General features: G+C 46.1%; 1 protein-coding gene and 1 long non-coding RNA gene across 10 annotated transcripts in view; one reads left to right on the forward strand and one right to left on the reverse strand.

The window, feature by feature from the left end:
• Nucleotides 1–212: 212 nt before the first annotated feature.
• LOC133093544 (uncharacterized) lies at nucleotides 213–13,105 on the reverse strand. 3 transcript variants are annotated; one of them, XR_009701289.1, is made up of 3 exons: nucleotides 12,785–13,105; nucleotides 8,157–8,245; nucleotides 213–513 (listed from the first exon to the last, which is right to left on the reverse strand). It is a non-coding gene; the product is annotated as an uncharacterized LOC133093544 (long non-coding RNA). The 3 variants fall into 3 exon arrangements; XR_009701288.1 differs by having other exon boundaries at nucleotides 8,157–8,248; XR_009701287.1 differs by having other exon boundaries at nucleotides 12,625–13,105.
• Nucleotides 13,106–16,313: 3,208 nt separating this feature from the next.
• MECOM (MDS1 and EVI1 complex locus) overlaps nucleotides 16,314–18,930 on the forward strand; it is a 564,679-nt gene continuing 562,062 nt past the window's right edge. For 4 of the 7 annotated variants that reach the window (XM_061194497.1, XM_061194500.1, XM_061194498.1 and 1 more), the window contains exon 1: nucleotides 16,316–16,584. In XM_061194497.1, the coding sequence (XP_061050480.1) occupies nucleotides 16,548–16,584 (37 nt within the window). In that variant the 5' untranslated portion in view covers nucleotides 16,316–16,547. Of the gene's footprint in view, nucleotides 16,585–18,930 lie in introns of all 7 variants that reach the window. The other 3 variants (XM_061194505.1, XM_061194507.1, XM_061194502.1) reach the window with 2 other exon arrangements.

The following is an 18,930-nucleotide window of genomic DNA, read 5'->3' on the forward strand; positions in this document are numbered from 1 at the left end:
TTAACATTATCAATATTAACATTAAAGCTTTTAGTGAAAGTAAATATGAGTATGTCATATCTGATTGGTTGGTCACTGTTTTTAACATTACTGCATGGTACTTGCTAATTTTTTACTACTACAGTAGGGCTCATGGTAGATCTTTAATACTAATAGTACTCTCTGTCAGGATCTACAAACAAAAATTAAATAAACAATCTATGGCTCTAGGATTTTCTTTTATAAATTTATTTATTTTTGGCTGTGTTGGGTCTTTGGTGCTCCGTGCGGACTTTCTCTAGTTGCAGTGAGCAGGGGCTAGTCTTCGTTGCGGTGCGCAGGCTTCTCATTGTGGTGGCTTCTCTTGTTGCGGACACGGGCTCTAGGTGTTCAGGCTTCAGTAGTTGTGGCCCATGGGCTTAGTTGCTCCTCAGCATGTGGGATCTTCCCAGACCAGGGATTGAACCTGTGTCCCCTGCATTGGCAGGAGGATTCTTAACCACTGCGCCACCAGGGAAGTCCCTCTAGGATTTTCTGATTCAAAGATCACAAGAAGTTGGAAGATGGTGAATTGTATATTCTTAATTCCAGACAAAATAATCCACTCTGGCTAATTCAAGCAAAAAAAGTTTTATAGAAAGATAGTATTAAATCTATAGATTGGTTTAGGTAGTATGAACAGATTAACAATACTAATTCTTCCAATCCATGAATGTGGGATATCTTTCCATTTATTTGTATTATCTTCAGTTTCCTTCATCAACATCTTATAGTTTTCAGAGTACAGGGCTTTCACTTCCTTGGTTAAATTTATTCCTAGGTATTTTACTCTTTTTGATTCGATTGTGAATGGGATTGTTTTCTTGTTTTCTCTTTCTGATAGTTCATTATTAGTGTATAGGATTGCAACAGATTTCTGAATATTAATCACAACCTAAGTGTCTATCAACAGATGAATGGATAAAGAAGATGTAGATATTACTCAGCCATAAAAAAGAACGAAACTTTGCCATTTGCGAACACATGGATGGACCTGGAGGGTATTAGGCTAAATGAAATGTCAGACAGAGAAAGACAAATATCATATGTTTTCACTTTATATGGAATCTAAAAAATAAAACAAATGAACAAATATAACAAAACAGAAAGAGACTCACAGATACAGAGAACAAGCTAGTGGTTACCAGAGAGGAGAGAGGTAGGGGTAAGTGAAAGATAGGGGAAGAGGGTTAAGAGGTGCAAATTACTAGGTAAAATATAAGTTACAAGGATGTAATGTACAACACAGAGAATATAGTCAATATTTTATAATAAGTATGTATAAAGTATATTCTATAAAAATATCAAATTACTATGCTGTATACCTGAAACTAACATAAATCAACTATGCTTCAATTAAAAAAAGAAAAGAAAGACACCAGGCAGTTTATCTATCTCCGGGAGGACCAGGGAAGCAGGCTTGGATGCTTTACATAACAACTAGAAGAAATGTCCTCCTACAGCACAAGACTAACCTAGCAAAGCATGTGGCTGTCCCTGCTTGCTTCTCAACATGATGCATGGGACCGGATGCCAGAAACTCCAGCACAGCTGCCCCAGGAGTTCTGGATGCCTCTGCCTCTGGGATTGCCTGGAGAGCCAACTGCCCCCTAGTGACCACTGCCTGACATTGCTCACTCTGCCTGCGTATCTCTGTAGGTGTGTCTCTGTAGGTAAAGATCTGAGCGATACTAATTGCAATTAACAGGGTGGGTCTAGCCTTGATGTTCCCTAGGAACTGGTAAGGAGAAGGGGCATATTGGGTAAAATGGCTGGGCTTGAGGAAAGAGCTATCCCCTTCTAAGAAGGGGCCAGAATCCAAATTACAAAGTCCACGAAGGCAAAGCTTGGCTGGTGGCCTGGACTGGAATCTGTCCTTGAGTGGTCCTGAACCAGAAGGTAGAATGGGCACCAGGGCTTCCAGGCAGCAACAGGGCTCAGCTTCTGGTTAGTGGCTTGGCTGGCGTAGGTTAGGTTGGCCTATCAGAGTCAATATGAGGGATGGCAGAGGCAAGGTCCAGCCCCAAGAAAGGGGAGTGGCAACGATGAGTTGAGAGGTCACTGCTTTCAGCCAACCAGGTTGGGTTCAGGCCTGGGCCAGGACAGAAGGTCAGTAAGACAGACTCAAGACACAGGGTGAGAGCCAAATGCCCAAAACATGTCCGAAAGCCAAAATCCAGTTGAAGCACACTTTCTGTTTTCCAGTTTAAAAAAAAATTTATTTATTTTTTATTATGGTAACATAGGTTTATAACATTACATAAGTTTCTTGTGTACATTATACTTCTACTTCTGTATACACTACAGTGTGTTCACCACCAAAAATTTAGTTTCCATCCCTCACCATAAAGTTGATCCCCTTTACCCATTTTGCCCTCTTCCTGCCCCATCCCTTCTGGTAACCACTATCCTGTTCTCTGTATCTAAGTGTTTGCTTTTGTTTGGTTTAGTTTGTTCATTTATTTTGTTTGTTTTTTTTATATTCTAAATTTGAGTGAAATCATGCGGTATTTGTCTTTTTCCATCTGATTTATTTCAGTAAGCATAATACTCTCAAGGTCTATCCATGTTGTCGCAAATTGTAAGATTTCAACTTTTTACTTTATGGCTGAGTAGTATTCCACTATATATATCACATCTTCTTTATCCATTCACCTGTTGATGGGCACTTAAGTTGTTTCCATATCTTGGCTATCGTAAATAAAGCAGCAATGAGAAGTGCTGATATCTTAAAAGTTCAGATTGATGTTTTATTTTGTTTTAGGATGGGTGGGACCAGGCTTTAATAACTAAAAAAAAAAATCTATAGCCAGATAATTATATATATATATATAATTATATATGAATATGCAGACACAAAGTACACTTTTGATTCTGGACATGGGAGCAGTCGCCCACCACCAGACCCTTCTTATTGGGGGAAAGGAACTCCCTTACTACAGCCCAACTGCTGGAGGGTTCAGAACTGACCAGGCTACAGCTATTCTTAGCTGACAAGCCAGATGAAGGCAATGCTCTAGTTATTTACTGCTGTACAACAAACCACCCCAAATGTAGTGGTGTGGAGTAATAATTATTCTATTATGTTCACAGAGTGTGTGGGTCAGGAATTCAGGTGGGACGGAGAGAGATGGCTTGTCTCTGCTTCACAGTATCTGGACCTCAGCTGGTAAGACCCAAATGCCTGGAGGTGACCCAAACAGCTGGGGGCTGGAATCATCTGGGGACTTACTCACTCACTTGCCTGGCACCTGGGCTGGGGTAAGTCAAAGGCTTATCTCAGCTGGGACTGTTGGGCGGAGAACCTATGTGGATTGTGTTTCTCACAGTGTGGCCACTGGATTCTGAGGTAGAGCACCCAACTGGGAGCTTTCAGAGAGCAAATGTTCCAAGACACCTGGGCGGATGCTGTATGGGCTGTTATAGTTCAGCCTTGGAACGCACTTCTGTTCTCCTCTGTTGGTTGAAGCAGTCACAGGCCTGCCTAGGTTCATGGAAAGGAGACACAGACACCACCTCTTGATGGAAAGAGTGTCAAAAAATCGGGGACAATATTTTAAAACTTCTGCTAAGAGAAAATGAGAGAAAGGGAAAAGCTCAGAAGCACATCAACTGCACACAAATACGGACCAATGCTTGAATACCTATTTAGTTTATTAAATAAAAAAATATTGAAGACTTGTAATATACCAAGTACTGTGCTAAGCACTGGGGATAGAAAGCCAAGGCACAGCCCTTAAGGAGTTTACATTCACTGGAGAAGATAGATGAATGTACATTATTGTAACTGAAGGTCAAGTAAAGAAAGTGAATCAAGACAGATGGTATGAGAGCTGCAGTAGCCGAGAGGAAGGAGTAATTAGTATAGTAGAGAGGCTGTGCTGTCCAGGGGGAATAAAATGAAATTAGAAATTAGTCAGACCTGAATTTGAATCCTACCTTCCCCCTTTCTTAGATTGAACCATGTAAAAATGCTTTTTTGGGCGGGGGGCGCTGTGGGCTAAAAAACAGTTGAGTATCAGCAATTTCATGTGGTTCAACCTAATACTAGCTAGGTCACCTTGAACAAGTCACTTAACTTTTAGGAACATCAGTGTCTTCACCTGAACAATGAGGTTAAAAATGTCATAGGGATTTTTAGAAAAGTAAGGTGACATATGCAAAGAGTCAGTGTACTGCTTAACACAGAGTAATCGCTTAAGAAATGGTTGTTACTGTTTTGTAATTATTATTACTATAATTATGAAAGCATTAGAAAGAAGGCTGAATCTGAGATGACATTTGAAGGGTGAACATGATTTCGATGGCCAGATGAAGAAAGTGGTAAGAGAGATTTTAGACTGATCAAAAACATGTGTAAAGGCTGTTTTTGTGATTCTAATTATAAGTGATGTTTTGGTTCTACATTTGTTTGCGGACCCAGAAATTTCTTTTGAAAAGAAGAATTCGAGAAAAGATTTTAAAACTAAAATTCACTAACAGCAAACCACCACAAATATTTTCAAGTCTAGACATTCCAGTATTTTTATGGACTAAATAATCTGCAATCCCTCCCTTCCTAAATCACTGAAGCTTTTGGCTTAATAACTAATAAATGTTCTTGAAAGAAAGGAAGGGAAATCCTTGGGGCTGAACATAAGAGTGAATAAAATCCTGGCAGTCTGTGTTGGGGGATGGGGAGCCAATAACTTTGAGAACTCAGGGCTTAAGTTTCAAAACCTTCATGGAATCAGGACATAAAGTTCTATCCAACATAAGTTGGGGAGTTACAACTGATACCTGTACATGAAGCTGAGTCTCAGAGAGTTATACCACCAGTGAAAGTCTGGTCTAGAAAATCAAGGAAGTTTCTATCTCATCTTGCCTCTGGGTTTAAAAGAAAAAAGTCTCCCCTGACAATTCTTCCCAACAGGCCCACTATCACTTATGTCTCTGGTTCTAATTACACTTCCTCCATGGTTTGGAAAACCCCAGGCTGGTAAATAAATTTAAAAATTGATTATATCCCTGGGGTATCTGATAAAGCAAATATAAACAGTCTTATCTCTAGAAAGATAAGACTTCAAGTAATTTTAAACATGATTCCCACAGACGAAGTCTTGTTGAAGGTGAACTAACAATCTAAAATTCTAAAATATAGGAAAACAATTTATCTGAGCAAAGGTGAGTAGATACAACAAACAGCAGTATTAGATCTCTAGAAACTTCAGATAAAAGAAATTATACTTAAAATGTTTAAAAACTTAACCTTGAGATCGAAAATAAGAAGACAACAAGGCAGTGTGTAAAGATAATGCGCACATATTTGGAGAGAACCCATAGAAATTACAGAAATTTAAAAGATAATTGAGATGGAAAAAAATAACAACAGGTTAAATAGCTAATTAGACACAGCTAAAGAGAGAATTAAAGAACTTGAATATAGAACTGAGGAAATTATTCAGAATTAAGCACAGAGAGATAAAGAGAATTTAAGAAAGTGAGGCAAAGAAACATGGAAGATAGCACAAAAGTGTCTAATCAGAGAACAAGAAAGAACAAGTTGAGAGACTGAAGGAGTGGCAGTATTTAAAATAGTAATTGCTGAACTTTTTCTAAAATTGTTGAAAAACAAAAATCATTACATTTAGAAAGGGCCGCTAGTTCTTAGCAAGATGTACTTTAACAATGGAGGACAAGAAGAGTTGGATACAAATACCCCTCAAGGAATTTACAGTGTATTAAGAGAGATCATAGAGGTACAGGCAAAACCAACATGTAAGGAAAGGGTGCCAAAGGAGGTTGGTGATGGGAAGAGATTGCTTTCAGTTCAGAGAACTATATCAACAGTTTACTGGAGGAGGTGATGTTTGTCCTGGATCTCAAAAGATAGGTAGACAGAACATGTGAAGAGGAAGTGTAATCTCTCCCATACCACTGCCTGCTTAATCTTCCTAAGGCACAATTTTGATAATGCCACCCCCTTAATCAGAATCTTCAAGATCATTCAATTATTTTCAAGACAAAGCCTCCAATTTTTGCTTTTCATTATAAGCCCTCCATGGCACGTGCCCAACCTATCTTTCCAAACCTGTAAAGTTCTCTTCTTGAATCCCATAACTCGGGCAGAATAAAATTCTTAACACTTCTGGTGCATACCTCATGTTTTCCCATCTCTCTTGCTGTTTCCTCTATCTAGAATACCTTTGAATGAAAGGCAAAATTTGGGGCTTTATCTCGAAAATAATAACTAAGGGATCTTGAAGATTATGAGTAGTAGAATGATATTTTCAGAACTGTGCTATAGGAAGATTAATCAGGCAGTGATGTGTAGGGCGGATTAGGAAAGGTGGTCCCTGGGGCTAAGGAGCCCATGCTCCATGACTACATGTTGTCCCTTCCGGGGATGGGGTGATGGGGGAGGGACACAAGAGACACCAGGCACCAGATTGTGTGGTGAAGAAACCTGCATGATTGTTGCTTCTGTAGAGATTTCAACACAACTGTTGTGAAAATCTCAGCATAACATAACACAACAGAAAAAAATGCATCAAAATAGTATTTACCATCTTGGCTTCTCTGCATTGGTGCATTCATAGCAGCTACAATAGATGTCTTCCAGAGCCCTTAACAATGCTAAATGTCCTGATGTGTTCAATGTATCCAGTTTCAGAATTTGAGTTCAATGCCAACTAGTCAGGTGAAAACATGGATATGAGATGGATGGTAATATTTTAACCCATAGACTATTACTCCTAAATGGGAATAAGCTCAGACCAATTTTAGAATTATCCTTCAGTTTCTCTATGCAACAGAAAATTCTTCCCCAGTTTTGAAAAGTATTTTCAAGAGTGTTTATAGAGTTGATTTGGAAATTTTTCTGTTAAAACCCAGTACAAGAGCATTGTATTTTCTGAAACATTTCAAGACCAAATCCTATCATGTGTCAGACTTCCAGTACATCTACATGAGGCCTCAAAATAGATAATTAAACAGATCAGTTTCTAGCTTCTTCTGTGTACAATTGATTTTCTATACAGAAATTCTTTCTTTCCTAGTCTCAGAACTGTGGTGTGCTTCCTTGTCTTCACCTTTGAAAATGGACTGCTTATAAAACATTTGCTAAAGAACATGCATCATCGTTTAAAAAAATAGAGCTTTACCTCCATAGGTATGTTTCTGGGAAAAGTGAGTATAAATCAAATTTTTGTAAGTCAAATCATATTTTAAATGTCCCATGGGAACTCATTATTTAATAAAATAGCATGGAGCGAATAATCACATTGTGATGTGGCTTTTAAAGCAGGGCACACCTGTATCACACTCTGTCATGGCTAAAGGAGTTCACTCTATAGCTGAGTTTGAGGGTAACCAGGACTGCCTTGGACCCAAGTCAAGGGAGTTAAGTTACTGAGTACCGAGGATCTTGTTGCAAGTCAGTCTCCTTTATAAGCTGTTTCAGCATGGGTCCTATAGTTTGTGCTTTAAAAAGATGTGGAAAATCTGCTATATCTATAAGTTTAAAAGTACATTAATACATAAAGTAAATTAATGTACTTTGATGATGTCTATATTTTCTCGTCAACCATAATCATTTGTTTGAGTAAAGAATTTTAAAGTACTGCATGTGTAAATTTCACAGATCTTTTATTTCCTGGCAGGGATCTAGACTCAATCAATAGTTTCATGTATTGAAAGTAAGGGTAACAGCTAGATTCATGAAAACCAAAATTTAAAAACACTAAACAAACAAAAAAATCAAGTAAACAAAAAACTTTTTTAAAAAAGAGAAAGCACTTACTAATCCCATTAAAAGCCACTCTCTATTTGAATTATCTGTGTGGCTTCCATCTCACAGGGAGAGACTATGGTAACATAGACACACTAGACATCTTCAAATGATGACTTTGTATGTATTGTCCTGAAAGACTTGCAATCACATGGCTAAGGGAGAAGCAATGTTTCTGTCAGTGACTCTCAGGGGCCCTCATCATGTGGCCCAGGTCCTGTTGCCTCAGGCTGTCTGGGACATGGTCAGGACTCTGTTTGTTTGGGATGAGCTGGGTATAACCCTGATTCATATAGAGAGCAGGCGCAAGTACACAAGAATCCCTTAAAAATATGTAGCTAAAAATCCAACCACACACACACATTGGTACCTGTTCAAACTGCAGTGTTAAGATCTAGTTGCAGCAGCCAGTTTTACATATATCAAATGTCTCAGGCTTCAGCTATTTGAGGGGACAGTCTGCTGAGAAAAGAAAAAAAAAATATCTCATTACAGATGGGAAAGGGAAGGGCAGTGTCCAAGATCCCTGACACACACACACACACACACACACACACACACACACACACACGTTATAAGCCTTTTCATTGTGCCGAATTACAAATGTTAGAGCTTGGAGCTCTAAATAGCTCCATTTGTTAAATTTCTACTATGTAGCCAGCACTAAATACTAAGCACTTTGTATACATTAACTTTTTTTTTCACAATTTTTAAAAAAATTTATTTATTTTTGGCTGTGTTGGGTCTTTGTTGCTCTGTGCGGGCTTTCTCTAGTTGCTGTGAGTGGAGGCTACTCTTTGTTGTGGTGTGCGGGCTTCTCATTGTGGTGGCTTCTCTTGTTGTGGAGCACAGGGTCTAGGCGCGAGGGCTTCAGTAGTTGTAGCATGCGGGCTCAGTAGTTGTGGTGCACGGGCTTAGTTGCTCTGTGGCACATGGGATCTTCCCGGACCGGGGCTTGAACCCATGTCCCCTGCACTGGCAGGCGGATTCTTAACCACTGTGCCGCCAGGGAAGCCCCTGTATATATTATCTTTAATCTTTGCAATAATTTTGTAAGATATACATAATTATCCCCGTCATACAGAGGAGAAAATGGGGACTCAGAGACATTCAGTAACTTGCCTAATGTTACAGAGCTGGTAAAGGTAGGACTGGGATTTGAACCTCCAAAGGTTTGATTCTTAAGGTCTTGGAACTCTATTTTGCTCTCCCAGTTTGTCTAACTTATAACAGCCCCCAAATCTGAATACTGCCATCTTTCCCTAACATTGGCAACCATGGCTTCCAAAAGAGTTCCAGGATCTTTGGTGGTATTTGTCTTTTTTGCAGACCCTGAAAAGGGCTCACTTAATTTTATTTTACAAAATCTAGTTTTTAACTCTTAAACATCTCAGTCTTCAGCTACTGACCACTTAGAATGAGGAGATTTCCAGGCTTCAGGACCAACTCTCTTAGTCACAAAATTAGAATATGAAGATGTCACACAATCTTCTGAATTCTTTTTTTCCCAGATTAAGAACTCTTTCTCTAGAGAATTCTATAGAAGAGAAAACTAGAACTCAAGCGTTTATACAAAGAGCTTCAAATTTGGCTAAATTCTTGGTTCAGGATATCGGATGTGTGAGTTCAAGCACCTTCCAGAGAGAGACAACAACAGACTAAGTGCCTAGTGATGTAAAGCATTGTGTTAGTCTATGGAAGGGGGAGTTGAGAAAAAGAGGCTAACAGTTGCTTCAGCTTTACAGTTCACAAAACATTTTTATACACTAATCCCAAGGGGAAAGGAATGACTCCATGCTGTAGTGAGAAAACAAAGCTTAGAGAATATAGGCATGGTCTCCTTCAAGAAGCCTACAGCTGAGAGGGGAAGGAAGACGTGTAAACAAAGAACTCTAATCTAAGGAGGGAGAAATACATGTCATACACTTGACAGCAAAATACAGGGGGGTGAGAGGGAATTGGAGGAGGCTGTCAATCAGACCAGGGTCCGGGACGGCCTCACTGGTGGCAGACGGGGGCCAGAGGAGTTGTAGCTTTTAACGGGATAGGTTCATTCACTCCATCCTTTCCCGTGACCAAGGCAGAAAGCAGGATTTAAAATGAGGTTATCATGGAGGTGTCATGTTCCAAGACAGGAGAAAGAAAACCCAGCCAGGCACATTCTACAGCAGTGCTTCTCCAACTTCAATGTTCAAGCGAACCACCTGTTGAAATGCTGATTTTGATTTAGTCAGTCTGGGTTGGCACATGAGATTCTTTTTTTTCTCCTGAAGTCCAGGTAATGCTTGATGTGGCTGGTTGCGGGCCACACTTGGAGGAGAATCCACTTCACCTGGGAGCGTGTTAGGAATGCAGACTGCTTAGGTCTCACTCTAGACTTACTGAATCAGAATCCGCTTTTAAACAAGATCCCCAGGGGGTTACATGCACATTTAACTTTGAGGAGCACTTCTCTGGCATAGTCTTTGTTCAGTAGAAGGGACCCAAGGAGGTCCAGACTTTTCCGAGCATCGCACACCAGCACTCTGGTTTCTCTCCGGAGCTCCTGTTCCCACCGGCGGAGATTCGTGCCCCCCCGAAGCTGCTCCTCCTGATCCTAAACCAGTAGCAGCTCCAGGAGTTGATCGCCTCGTAATCCTCCTTGCTGGGTTTCTTTCCACCTCAACACACGCTTCCCCGGGGCGCTCCATCTGTTTCCCACCCCCACGCCCTGGCGGCTACTGTGCACAGCTGGAGACCTACTCCGCGGGCGCACCCGGAGCTGCGGCGGCCGGGGAAGCCAGGCGGGGGCGCCGCATACTAAGGCTGTGCGGGACGAGGCCTTTCCGAGCCCGAGAGGGCGGCGGGAGCGACCGGCGGGGGAGCGCGAGCTCCGCATCTGGTGCCAACCAGCGCGGCCTTGGCGCGGCCACACATTCCCACACCGCGGGAGCTGCGGCTCGCTACCTGGGAGGTGGCGCGCATCACCCCAACCTGTGTTTCATAAACCCGTCGGAAAACAGTTCCCAGCCTCGAGGGCCAGTAATCAGCCAGACCTTCTCTCGAAAGAACTGCTGATTATAATCCCCGAGCTGGGAGAGGGCCTCGGGGGCCTAGATTTTAAGTCGACTATTTAATATCATTATCATTATTATTGAAAGTCAGCCACCTCGCTCCCCCTCTTCCCGTACATACCCTTCTGAAGTTGGGGAGGGGGTGTTGAACGACCAGAGGGTGGGAGCAGGATTGTAAAATCTAACGATTTGCTAAGGAATACGGGACAGAAAACGCAATTTACAAAACGGCGAGTTTTACAAGGTAGAGAAGGTAACTGGGCAGAAAACGCGCGGCCGCCGAAGTCCCGCAGCGCGTGCTCGCCGGAGCGGGCTGGCCCCGAGCGCGCCTCCCTCCTGCCGCGCCCCTGGGGCAGCGCGAGGATTTCGCAGGAAGAGGAGGCTGCCTGGATGCTTTGACCCGGCGTCCGCGCGCCGCGGAGAGGGGCATTCCGCCGCCCCGCGCCCCCCGCGGCGGGCTGCACCCCTTCCCCGGCAGGTCACGGAAACCAAGCTAGCCCCGCGCCTCGCCAGCCCGGCGCAGCCCCGCACAGTCTCCTTGTCCGCGCTTGAAGCGCTCATTTCACCGCGAGCTTCCCTTTCAGGGCAAAGCGCAGCGGACGGTTTCAAGTTAACACCTTCACGCAGCCACTGCAGCGGGGATGTGCGCGTTTCCCTCTGCGTGGGTGTATGAGTGTGTGTTTTTCACAGGCGAAAGGGACAGTCTTAACATTTATTAAAGCCTACGTTCTCTGTCTCGAGGCTTATCGGGTTTGTCCAAACTTTTGTGACTCGTGTGTGTGTGTGTGTGTGTGTGCGCGCGTCTCCACCCTCCTCTCGCCTCCCCACCCCCGCCCGTGCAGGGCGAAGTAGTCCTATATAGCGATGATAAATATCCCTGTTGATCACTTGATTGATTACCTCCCTGAAAGGTCACGCGGGCTCGCAGTAATTTCCTTTTGCCTAAGGCTCCCTTTTCACTTTTACTCCGGCACGACAGCTCCGAGTACACGGGATCTTTATTTTTTATTTTAACCCCTAAATGCAACCCCTCCCGAAAACAATGCACACTAGAAAAATCGAATAAAATCAACTCGAGACCTTTTAGCTCACTCGTAGCCGCCCTCCCCATCTCGCTCCTTTCTTTCTTCTGGCTCCCGCCCCCTCCTACTCCAGCCCCCTCTCCCCAACTCAAATGTATTCTGGACACTGTTTAATAGATGAGTGTCTTGCAAGTAAACTCAGGCGTCCCTTGGGTCTGCATTTCATGTCTGTGACTCTCTTTCTCTCCCGTGGACAAAAAATTCGGATTTAAACCACTAGACAAGCTATTAATTTAGCTAGACTACCCAGGGTCCTGAACCCAATTAATTTCTAATAATTATAGCCCAAGGGGGCTAGATAGATCTCCCTGCCTCTTTCTTTTATTGCCACTCCACGCCACCGAGGTCAGCGTATAATAATAAAGTGTATATTTTGAAAGCGATCTCTAGAACAGTGAGTTATTGCGATGAATGAAAATTGTTTCCATTTTGGCTAATTGAGCCGATGGCCGAAAGCTAGAGCTCTGAGACTAAATAAAGAGGACTGTTTCATTTCAACATGAAGAAACCCCTGCCTAGCTCTGGTCACCCAGCGAGAGTTTAATTTCTTAACAGCCAAACTGAAACCCCGCGTTGGGTAAACAGTATTAATAATTGCATTACAATGATTAAATTAATCTTGCTGGTAGCCAAGAGAATATAGGTTGTGATTGAATAGCAAGATGTAAAGTTCACTGCACAAAGACAATAGGCCAAGAAATACCTCCTTAAAGAATTCAAACTTTCTTCCAAAGATACTGTGGGGCTGGTTCAATCATAGTGCGAGGAAAGGAAAATTTCCTGTTGCATGTAATGTATTGAAAATCGGTTCTTTGCTGTTTCTAGCATTAATTAGAGAAATATAGTTGGAAAAAAAGGTATACTTGTCCTGTTCTCTTCTTCAACGACCCATCTTTCTTCCAACTCCCATCTCGAGTTCTCCGCTTCTGCTTTTAAAAAAAGAAAAAACATCCGAAAGAAAAAAAATGACAGTAGTAAAACAAGTAAATCCAAACAGCCCGTAAACTCATCGACTTTCCAAGGACGCATTGCTTCCAGGATGCCCGCTTCCGTGGGAGGAAACGCAAGAAAACGTGGGACCCATGTTACTGCCCCTTAAGGAAACGAATTGCACCAGGAGAGGGAAAGGCGGACGGTGCGGGGGCGGGCAGCGAGGGCAGCTCCGCCAACTTGTTGGAGGCCTCTTTTCTCTTGCGCCAGCGACAGCTTAGACGGGACGTCAAAGGGTGTCGGGAACCCCAGGGGCCGCTGAACAGAAAGTCACCTGCTTGGGTCTCACGGCTGAGACTTGGGACAGGTGGAACTGACGGGGTCCAGGCACTTGGGAGTGGGAACCCACCGGGCTTGGCGCGCAGGGGTTCCCGCGCTGCAGGCGGTGAGCGCAGTCCGCTGCTGCCGGGCGTTTGCTCCATCAGGTTAAACACACTTGAACTAGCACATTCGTTCTTTTATTAACACTCGCTTAGGGCAGAAAGCACATGATAAAAAAGAAAGAAAGAAAGAAAGGAAGGAAAGAAAGAAAGAAAGGAAGGAAAGAAAGAAAGAAAGAAAGAAAGAAAGAAAGAAAGGAAGGAAGGAAGAAAAAGAAAAAAGAAAGAAAAAGAAAAGAAACCCAGCTTTCAGGTTTGAAAATAAAAGTGACGATTTCGTGAATACTTTTGTTCAACAACAACAAGAATGATGCCTTATCTGTTCACAATGCTTTCGCCCGAGGGCACAGAGGAGTTTGTGTTTAGTATTTCGGTTAGAATATGTTGGATTCGCTCGTGTCCGGAAACTCTTGTAAAGACCTGGCAAAAGACCCTTTCGCTGAAGCGACCGCGACCCCAGGGATTTTAAAAACCAGAAGGGGAGGGTGCTCCAGCCGCGTCTCACTCACCCCACCCCATACCCTCTAGAAAAGCTTCAACGACGGAGATCTTTGAAGTTGGGGGCATCAGCTTTGATTTTCTTCAGTTTTCCATATCCCACCCAGTTCTCCTCACAGCCCCCATCCCACCCCCTGGCCCGCCACGTGGTTTATAATTTCTCAGCCGAAACAACCACCGCAGCTTCACGTGTGGGTCTTGTATTTAATCTTGGGTTTGATTCCATGGTACCTTCATTTCCTAGGAAATTCCCCGTCCCTCCTCTTAACCTCCTCTCTGCAGTGGGACCCGGATATAGACCCCCTGGGGATGAGATGAAAGGAATCAAGTAGAAAAGTGGAGGGGAAGGTGATAACTGCTTTTTTTTTTTTCAGCCCCCCCCATCCTCCCGGAGTGAGAAGGTGAAATGAAACGTCCCAGGCAGAGCCTCCTCCTGTCCAGGGCGCTCTTTGGTCCTTAGTGGACTCCACCTCCCCTCCTGAAGGCCAAGGACCTTTAGGTTCTGATAGCTGGGAGGGGCTTGATCCTCCGGGCTGCCCTTCTGTCCTCTGGCCTAGGTGAGGGCCCCCAGAAAGTCCCTTAAACTGATCAGAAGCAGTTTCTATGAACTTCTTGACGGCCAGTCTAGTGCATTTCTCTCCCTAGAGATTTTACTCCCTTTGGTGAAAGCTCTCAACCCCCATTTCTCTTTTTCCATCGAGGACTTTTACTGGTCGCAGGGAAGGCACTCCTTCATCTAAACTGAGGGAAGCCAGTGAACTCACAATCACAGACCCTGGGCATCTACATTCAGAGTGCTGAAGTGCCTGGTGCTTTTGCACCAGCCAAATGTATAAGCACACCTGTATGTACAGGGCAATAGAAATTGTAGAAGGACTGGAAACACCCCGAACCCCCAACTTGCCTCTTTAGTCCAGAGGGGATGATAGAGTTCTCTTGTGCCCATGTGTTTGGGCACCAGAGCCTTCTCTTTTGGAAGCTGTTTTACTCCTACTCTGTGTAATTCCTTCCTTTACCCTCCTCCGCCTCCCCACTTCCCTTCCTCACATTTCAACATTACACATCTGTCTCCCTTGGGACCTGTAGCTTGATTCTCCAGGGACCTGTATCTTACATAAATGCCCCTGGAATTACACAGCTCTGGAGAAAGAGAAGTGATGGGTATCCTTGGCAGGGTGAATCTTTCGAATTTTAATTTCCTGCAAGCCATTGATGGATAATACCCTTTGGGGTTGACCCTTGCTATTTGTTCATTCACATCCCCAGTCTTAGTTTTGACAATAAATGACAACAGGTATAACTGAGCCTTCTCAGTTGTCTTCCTTCCCCTACTCTGCCTTTGCCAAACTCTCGCCCAGGACCTGACATTCTTTTCTCTTTCCTTTAACTTGAACATCAAGGATGTATCGTTGCAGCACAGAGACAGAAAGATTGTAATTTTCTTTTATGGTGTCTGACAGGATTTGCAACAGATATTAATGGGGACATAAATAGCTCATGGAAGGCACTGAACAAAATTGTTTAATGCAAGGAGGTTGTACCAAGAGGAAATCCATACATATTTGGGATTGATTCATACCTTGAACACAGCTAGCTCCTTTAAGAGGTCCCCATTTCTGCGTGCCCACTTCTTTGGTAAATCCTGTAATTAAAGCAAATTTCAACAATGTATTTTTTAAGAGGTGTGGGGGGACTTCTCCCCCACCTCCTCCTTCTTGTGACCCAGGAGGTCGTGGGTTTAAGCGAGTGAGTGAAATTGCAGGCAGGCTGAGCTGCAGCAGGAGGCGACGGGGGCAGCGGTGGGGGAGGCCGGAAGGTGACAGCCGACCTCAGGGAAGGCAGAAGGTCTTGGATGTCAAATGCCCAAGCTTTCCCGGACCTGGGAATCAAGGGTGATCATCACTACTTGGTGAGAATAGACCAACTGATATGTTACAAGGATGGCAGAAAACATTGGCATTACACCTAAAGTCAAGGAAGAAACAGTTATTTATTCTGCTTTCAACTCTGAAAGCAGAAGCCGCAATAGCTTCAGTAGCAGTAACAGCGGCAGCAGATTTCCCGAAGTTCAGGATGATTCTCACTTTCTCCTGGATCGCTCGCCGAGAGTCCGGTCCTTCTAGTTCTTTAGTGTGGGAAAGATTTTACACGTCCTCTCCCCTCCCCCCACTTCTTGCTTTTCCCCAAGGACGGTATAGAAAATTTCCTGCAATTTATGTTGGGAAAAACAATAATACTAATAATACAAGCTTACTGGTGATTCCAACAAGAAATCAATCATTTGCCTTAGTCTTTTCATTCCTTTTTTTTTTTTTTTTTTTGGGCGAGGTGTCTGCTCCCCTCCGACTCCCTGCGCTCGCTCCCCGCCCCCCGCCGCCCTCCCCGTGGCTCCCTTTCTCCGCCTCCTCGGCGATTGCCATCTGACAAGATCTCCAAATCAAAGTGATAAATCGCTCCAAACTTTTTTTGGCGGCGCTGAGATGTTGGAGGGGCGTCTAGCGCGCATGTGCGAAGGTGTCCAAACTGACAATGCTGGAGAGATAGCGAGTGTGGATTGAGAGAAAGGGAGAGAGGGAGGGAGAGAGAGTGAAAGAGGGAAAGACAGAGAGTGAGTGTGTGTAAGTGTGTGTGTGTGTGTGTGTGTGAGAGAGAGAGAGAGAGAGCAGAGGGAGGGAGCGAGAGGGAGAGCAAAAGAAGGAAAAGATCCAAGAAAAAAAAAACCCAACCACACACCAGCGGCTGCAGGACTGGGCACAGCATGAGATCCAAAGGCAGGGCAAGGAAACTGGCCACAAGTAGGTGCAATATCCCTTTTCTATTGGCTTTCCCCCTCCTCTGCCATCTTGCATATCTGTCTACAGCGCTCCGGGAGGGAGCGCGGGGCTGCCTCTCGCGCCGGGGCCCCGGGTGGAGGGCAGGCGCAGAGCAGACCCAGCAACCTGCCGGTCCCAGCCTCCGCGCCGGCCGCCCGAGCTCTCGCTCCTTGTTTGGGCGCCAGAGGAGCCGGGGCAGCCCTCAAACCCCGTGCACGGACCAGCTGTGGCAACCCCGGGGTGGGGGCGGGGTGGGGGCAGCAAAGACCTGGGTGGGAGGGAGGAGAGAGCGCGAGAGCGAGCGGGAAGGGGTGGGGTGGGGTGGGGTGGGGTGGGGGGTGGGGGAGAGGAGACGCGAGAGTCTCCCCCTCCCCTCTCCTTCCCCCCAGGCGGAGGAGAGTTGCCTCTGGCCAACCAGCTGGTCCCGGGTGTGGGAGGGGGAGCAGGGAATGGGGTGGGGGGCGGGCTGGGGAGAGGAGGCTTTTCGCGTCTGGGTTTGTTTCTGGGGTTTGGGGTGGGTGGCAGGCTCGCAGGGAGCCTCAGTGGCGGCGGCGGCGGCGGCGGCGGGCAGCAGTGGTGGAGTTGGGAAAAGTTGCGAGGCGGCCGCTGGAAGTTGCGCGGGCTGGCGGGCTGCGCCGAGCGGCGGTTGCGGTAGTGGGCGCTGTGCGCTCGGCCGTGCACTCAGGCGTGCGCGGCGAGGCGGGAGGATTGGGGTGGGGAGTGGGGGAGACGAGGGTGGAGGCTGTAGTCTGGGGGGTGGGGAGGGCACGGGCAGAGCCGAGCTACCGGCTCAGCAGAGCTGCGGGCAGGTGGGGAGAGAAGAGGCCCCGCGAGCGCCTGGAGAGCCGGGAGTGGAGGGCGCACAGCCAGCGGCGACAGCCGCCGAGGAGAAGGAGGCCGAAAGGGCGCGCTCCGGCCCGCGAGCTCCAGGCTGGCTGGGCGCCGAGTGACCCCCAGGGGGCGGGCTGCAGGGACACTGGGCCGCGGAGAGGGTACGGCGGAGCCTCCCGCGCTACTTCTGGACGTAGCCGAGGTCTCGGGTCACTAACCCTCCCCGGCGCCCCCTGCCTGCCCGGCGTGGAGCGGCCTTCGTCACGCGGGACAAGGGCGATTGAGTTCGGGGCGGGGGCGACGGTACGCCCTTCCCCCACCCTTCTCGCAGAAGTGTTGGGTGACTTTGCCCGGCCTTGCCCGCCGAGCCGACACTGTCCGAGAAAGCTAGAGCCTCAGCCGGGACTGTAGGCGACGGGACTGGGTTTGTCCAAATGCTTCTACCTCGAGTCTAAGGGTACCCAGCGGTGCCGAGAACTGGAGCAATCTGGAGCAGTCCAAAGCGCTCCTCCTCAAGGTGTCAGCACGCGGGGCTGGAGCAGCCTCGGAAAAGCACAGGCCGCCGTTCGCTCTTCCCCTCGCTGAAAACAGAACTCTAATTGTTTTGCTTGTGGACCAGAGAAAGTAGAGATGGGATGGTGGGGTGGGACGCTTCCCTCAAGTGAAATCCCCAGTCTCTCCCACCCCTGCGTATTAAAGCCAAGTACGCCCCGCGCCTTCCCGCCTTTGGTGTCCCCGCCACAGCCGCGCGGCAGGCAGAGGCACCTCGGCGGGCTCGGTTTCTTTGGCGGTAAGCGGCCGCGGTCTAGCCCGGCGAGATGCTGTCATCATAGGCGTCTTTCCAGGCTTCTTCCAGGCTTCACCCAAGCACTCCCTCATGCCCAAATACGTTTCCTTTCGCTCTGGTCTCAGGGATCAACCTATGTATAGGGCTCTTTGGGTCATCAGTCCATCTATTTCTCTTTCGGATATTGTTCATTTCACTTGGCTTCGATAGTGTCAAAGCGCGCCAGTGGAACTCCTGTTTTTCCTGTTTGCGTTTAATGGGGTCGATGTCTTTATTTTCATCTGAGGAGGAATAAATGTACATATGCTCGGAGGCCTGGGGGCTTCAATTCCGACTGAAGGTTAGGCGTGTGTGTGTGTGTGTGTGTGTGTGTGTGTGTGTGTGTATGTGTGTGTGGTTGGGGGGACGAGGCGGGGGTGGGAGAGCCGATTTCAACTCTGCCTAAGTTGTGAAATGAAAGCCGAACGCTTCGCGCGCCTCATTGCCTGGTATCCGCCGAAGTGAAAGCAGAACACAAAACCCTTCGAATTTCTTGGGCAACTTTTTCAACTATTTTAATTACCAAGTTGTACACTGCCGTATTAAAACATTCCCGCACGCACAGGCCACTCAACATCCAGAAACCGAGCCTGGTTTCCGATCTGATGATACTTGTCATTCATCCAGTGGGAGACCCGTTTATTTTGTCTCTAGTGTTTCTAAGGATGCTG

This window comes from Eubalaena glacialis, chromosome 6 (genome assembly GCF_028564815.1).
Source record: "Eubalaena glacialis isolate mEubGla1 chromosome 6, mEubGla1.1.hap2.+ XY, whole genome shotgun sequence".
Classification (NCBI taxonomy): Eukaryota; Metazoa; Chordata; class Mammalia; order Artiodactyla; family Balaenidae; genus Eubalaena; species Eubalaena glacialis.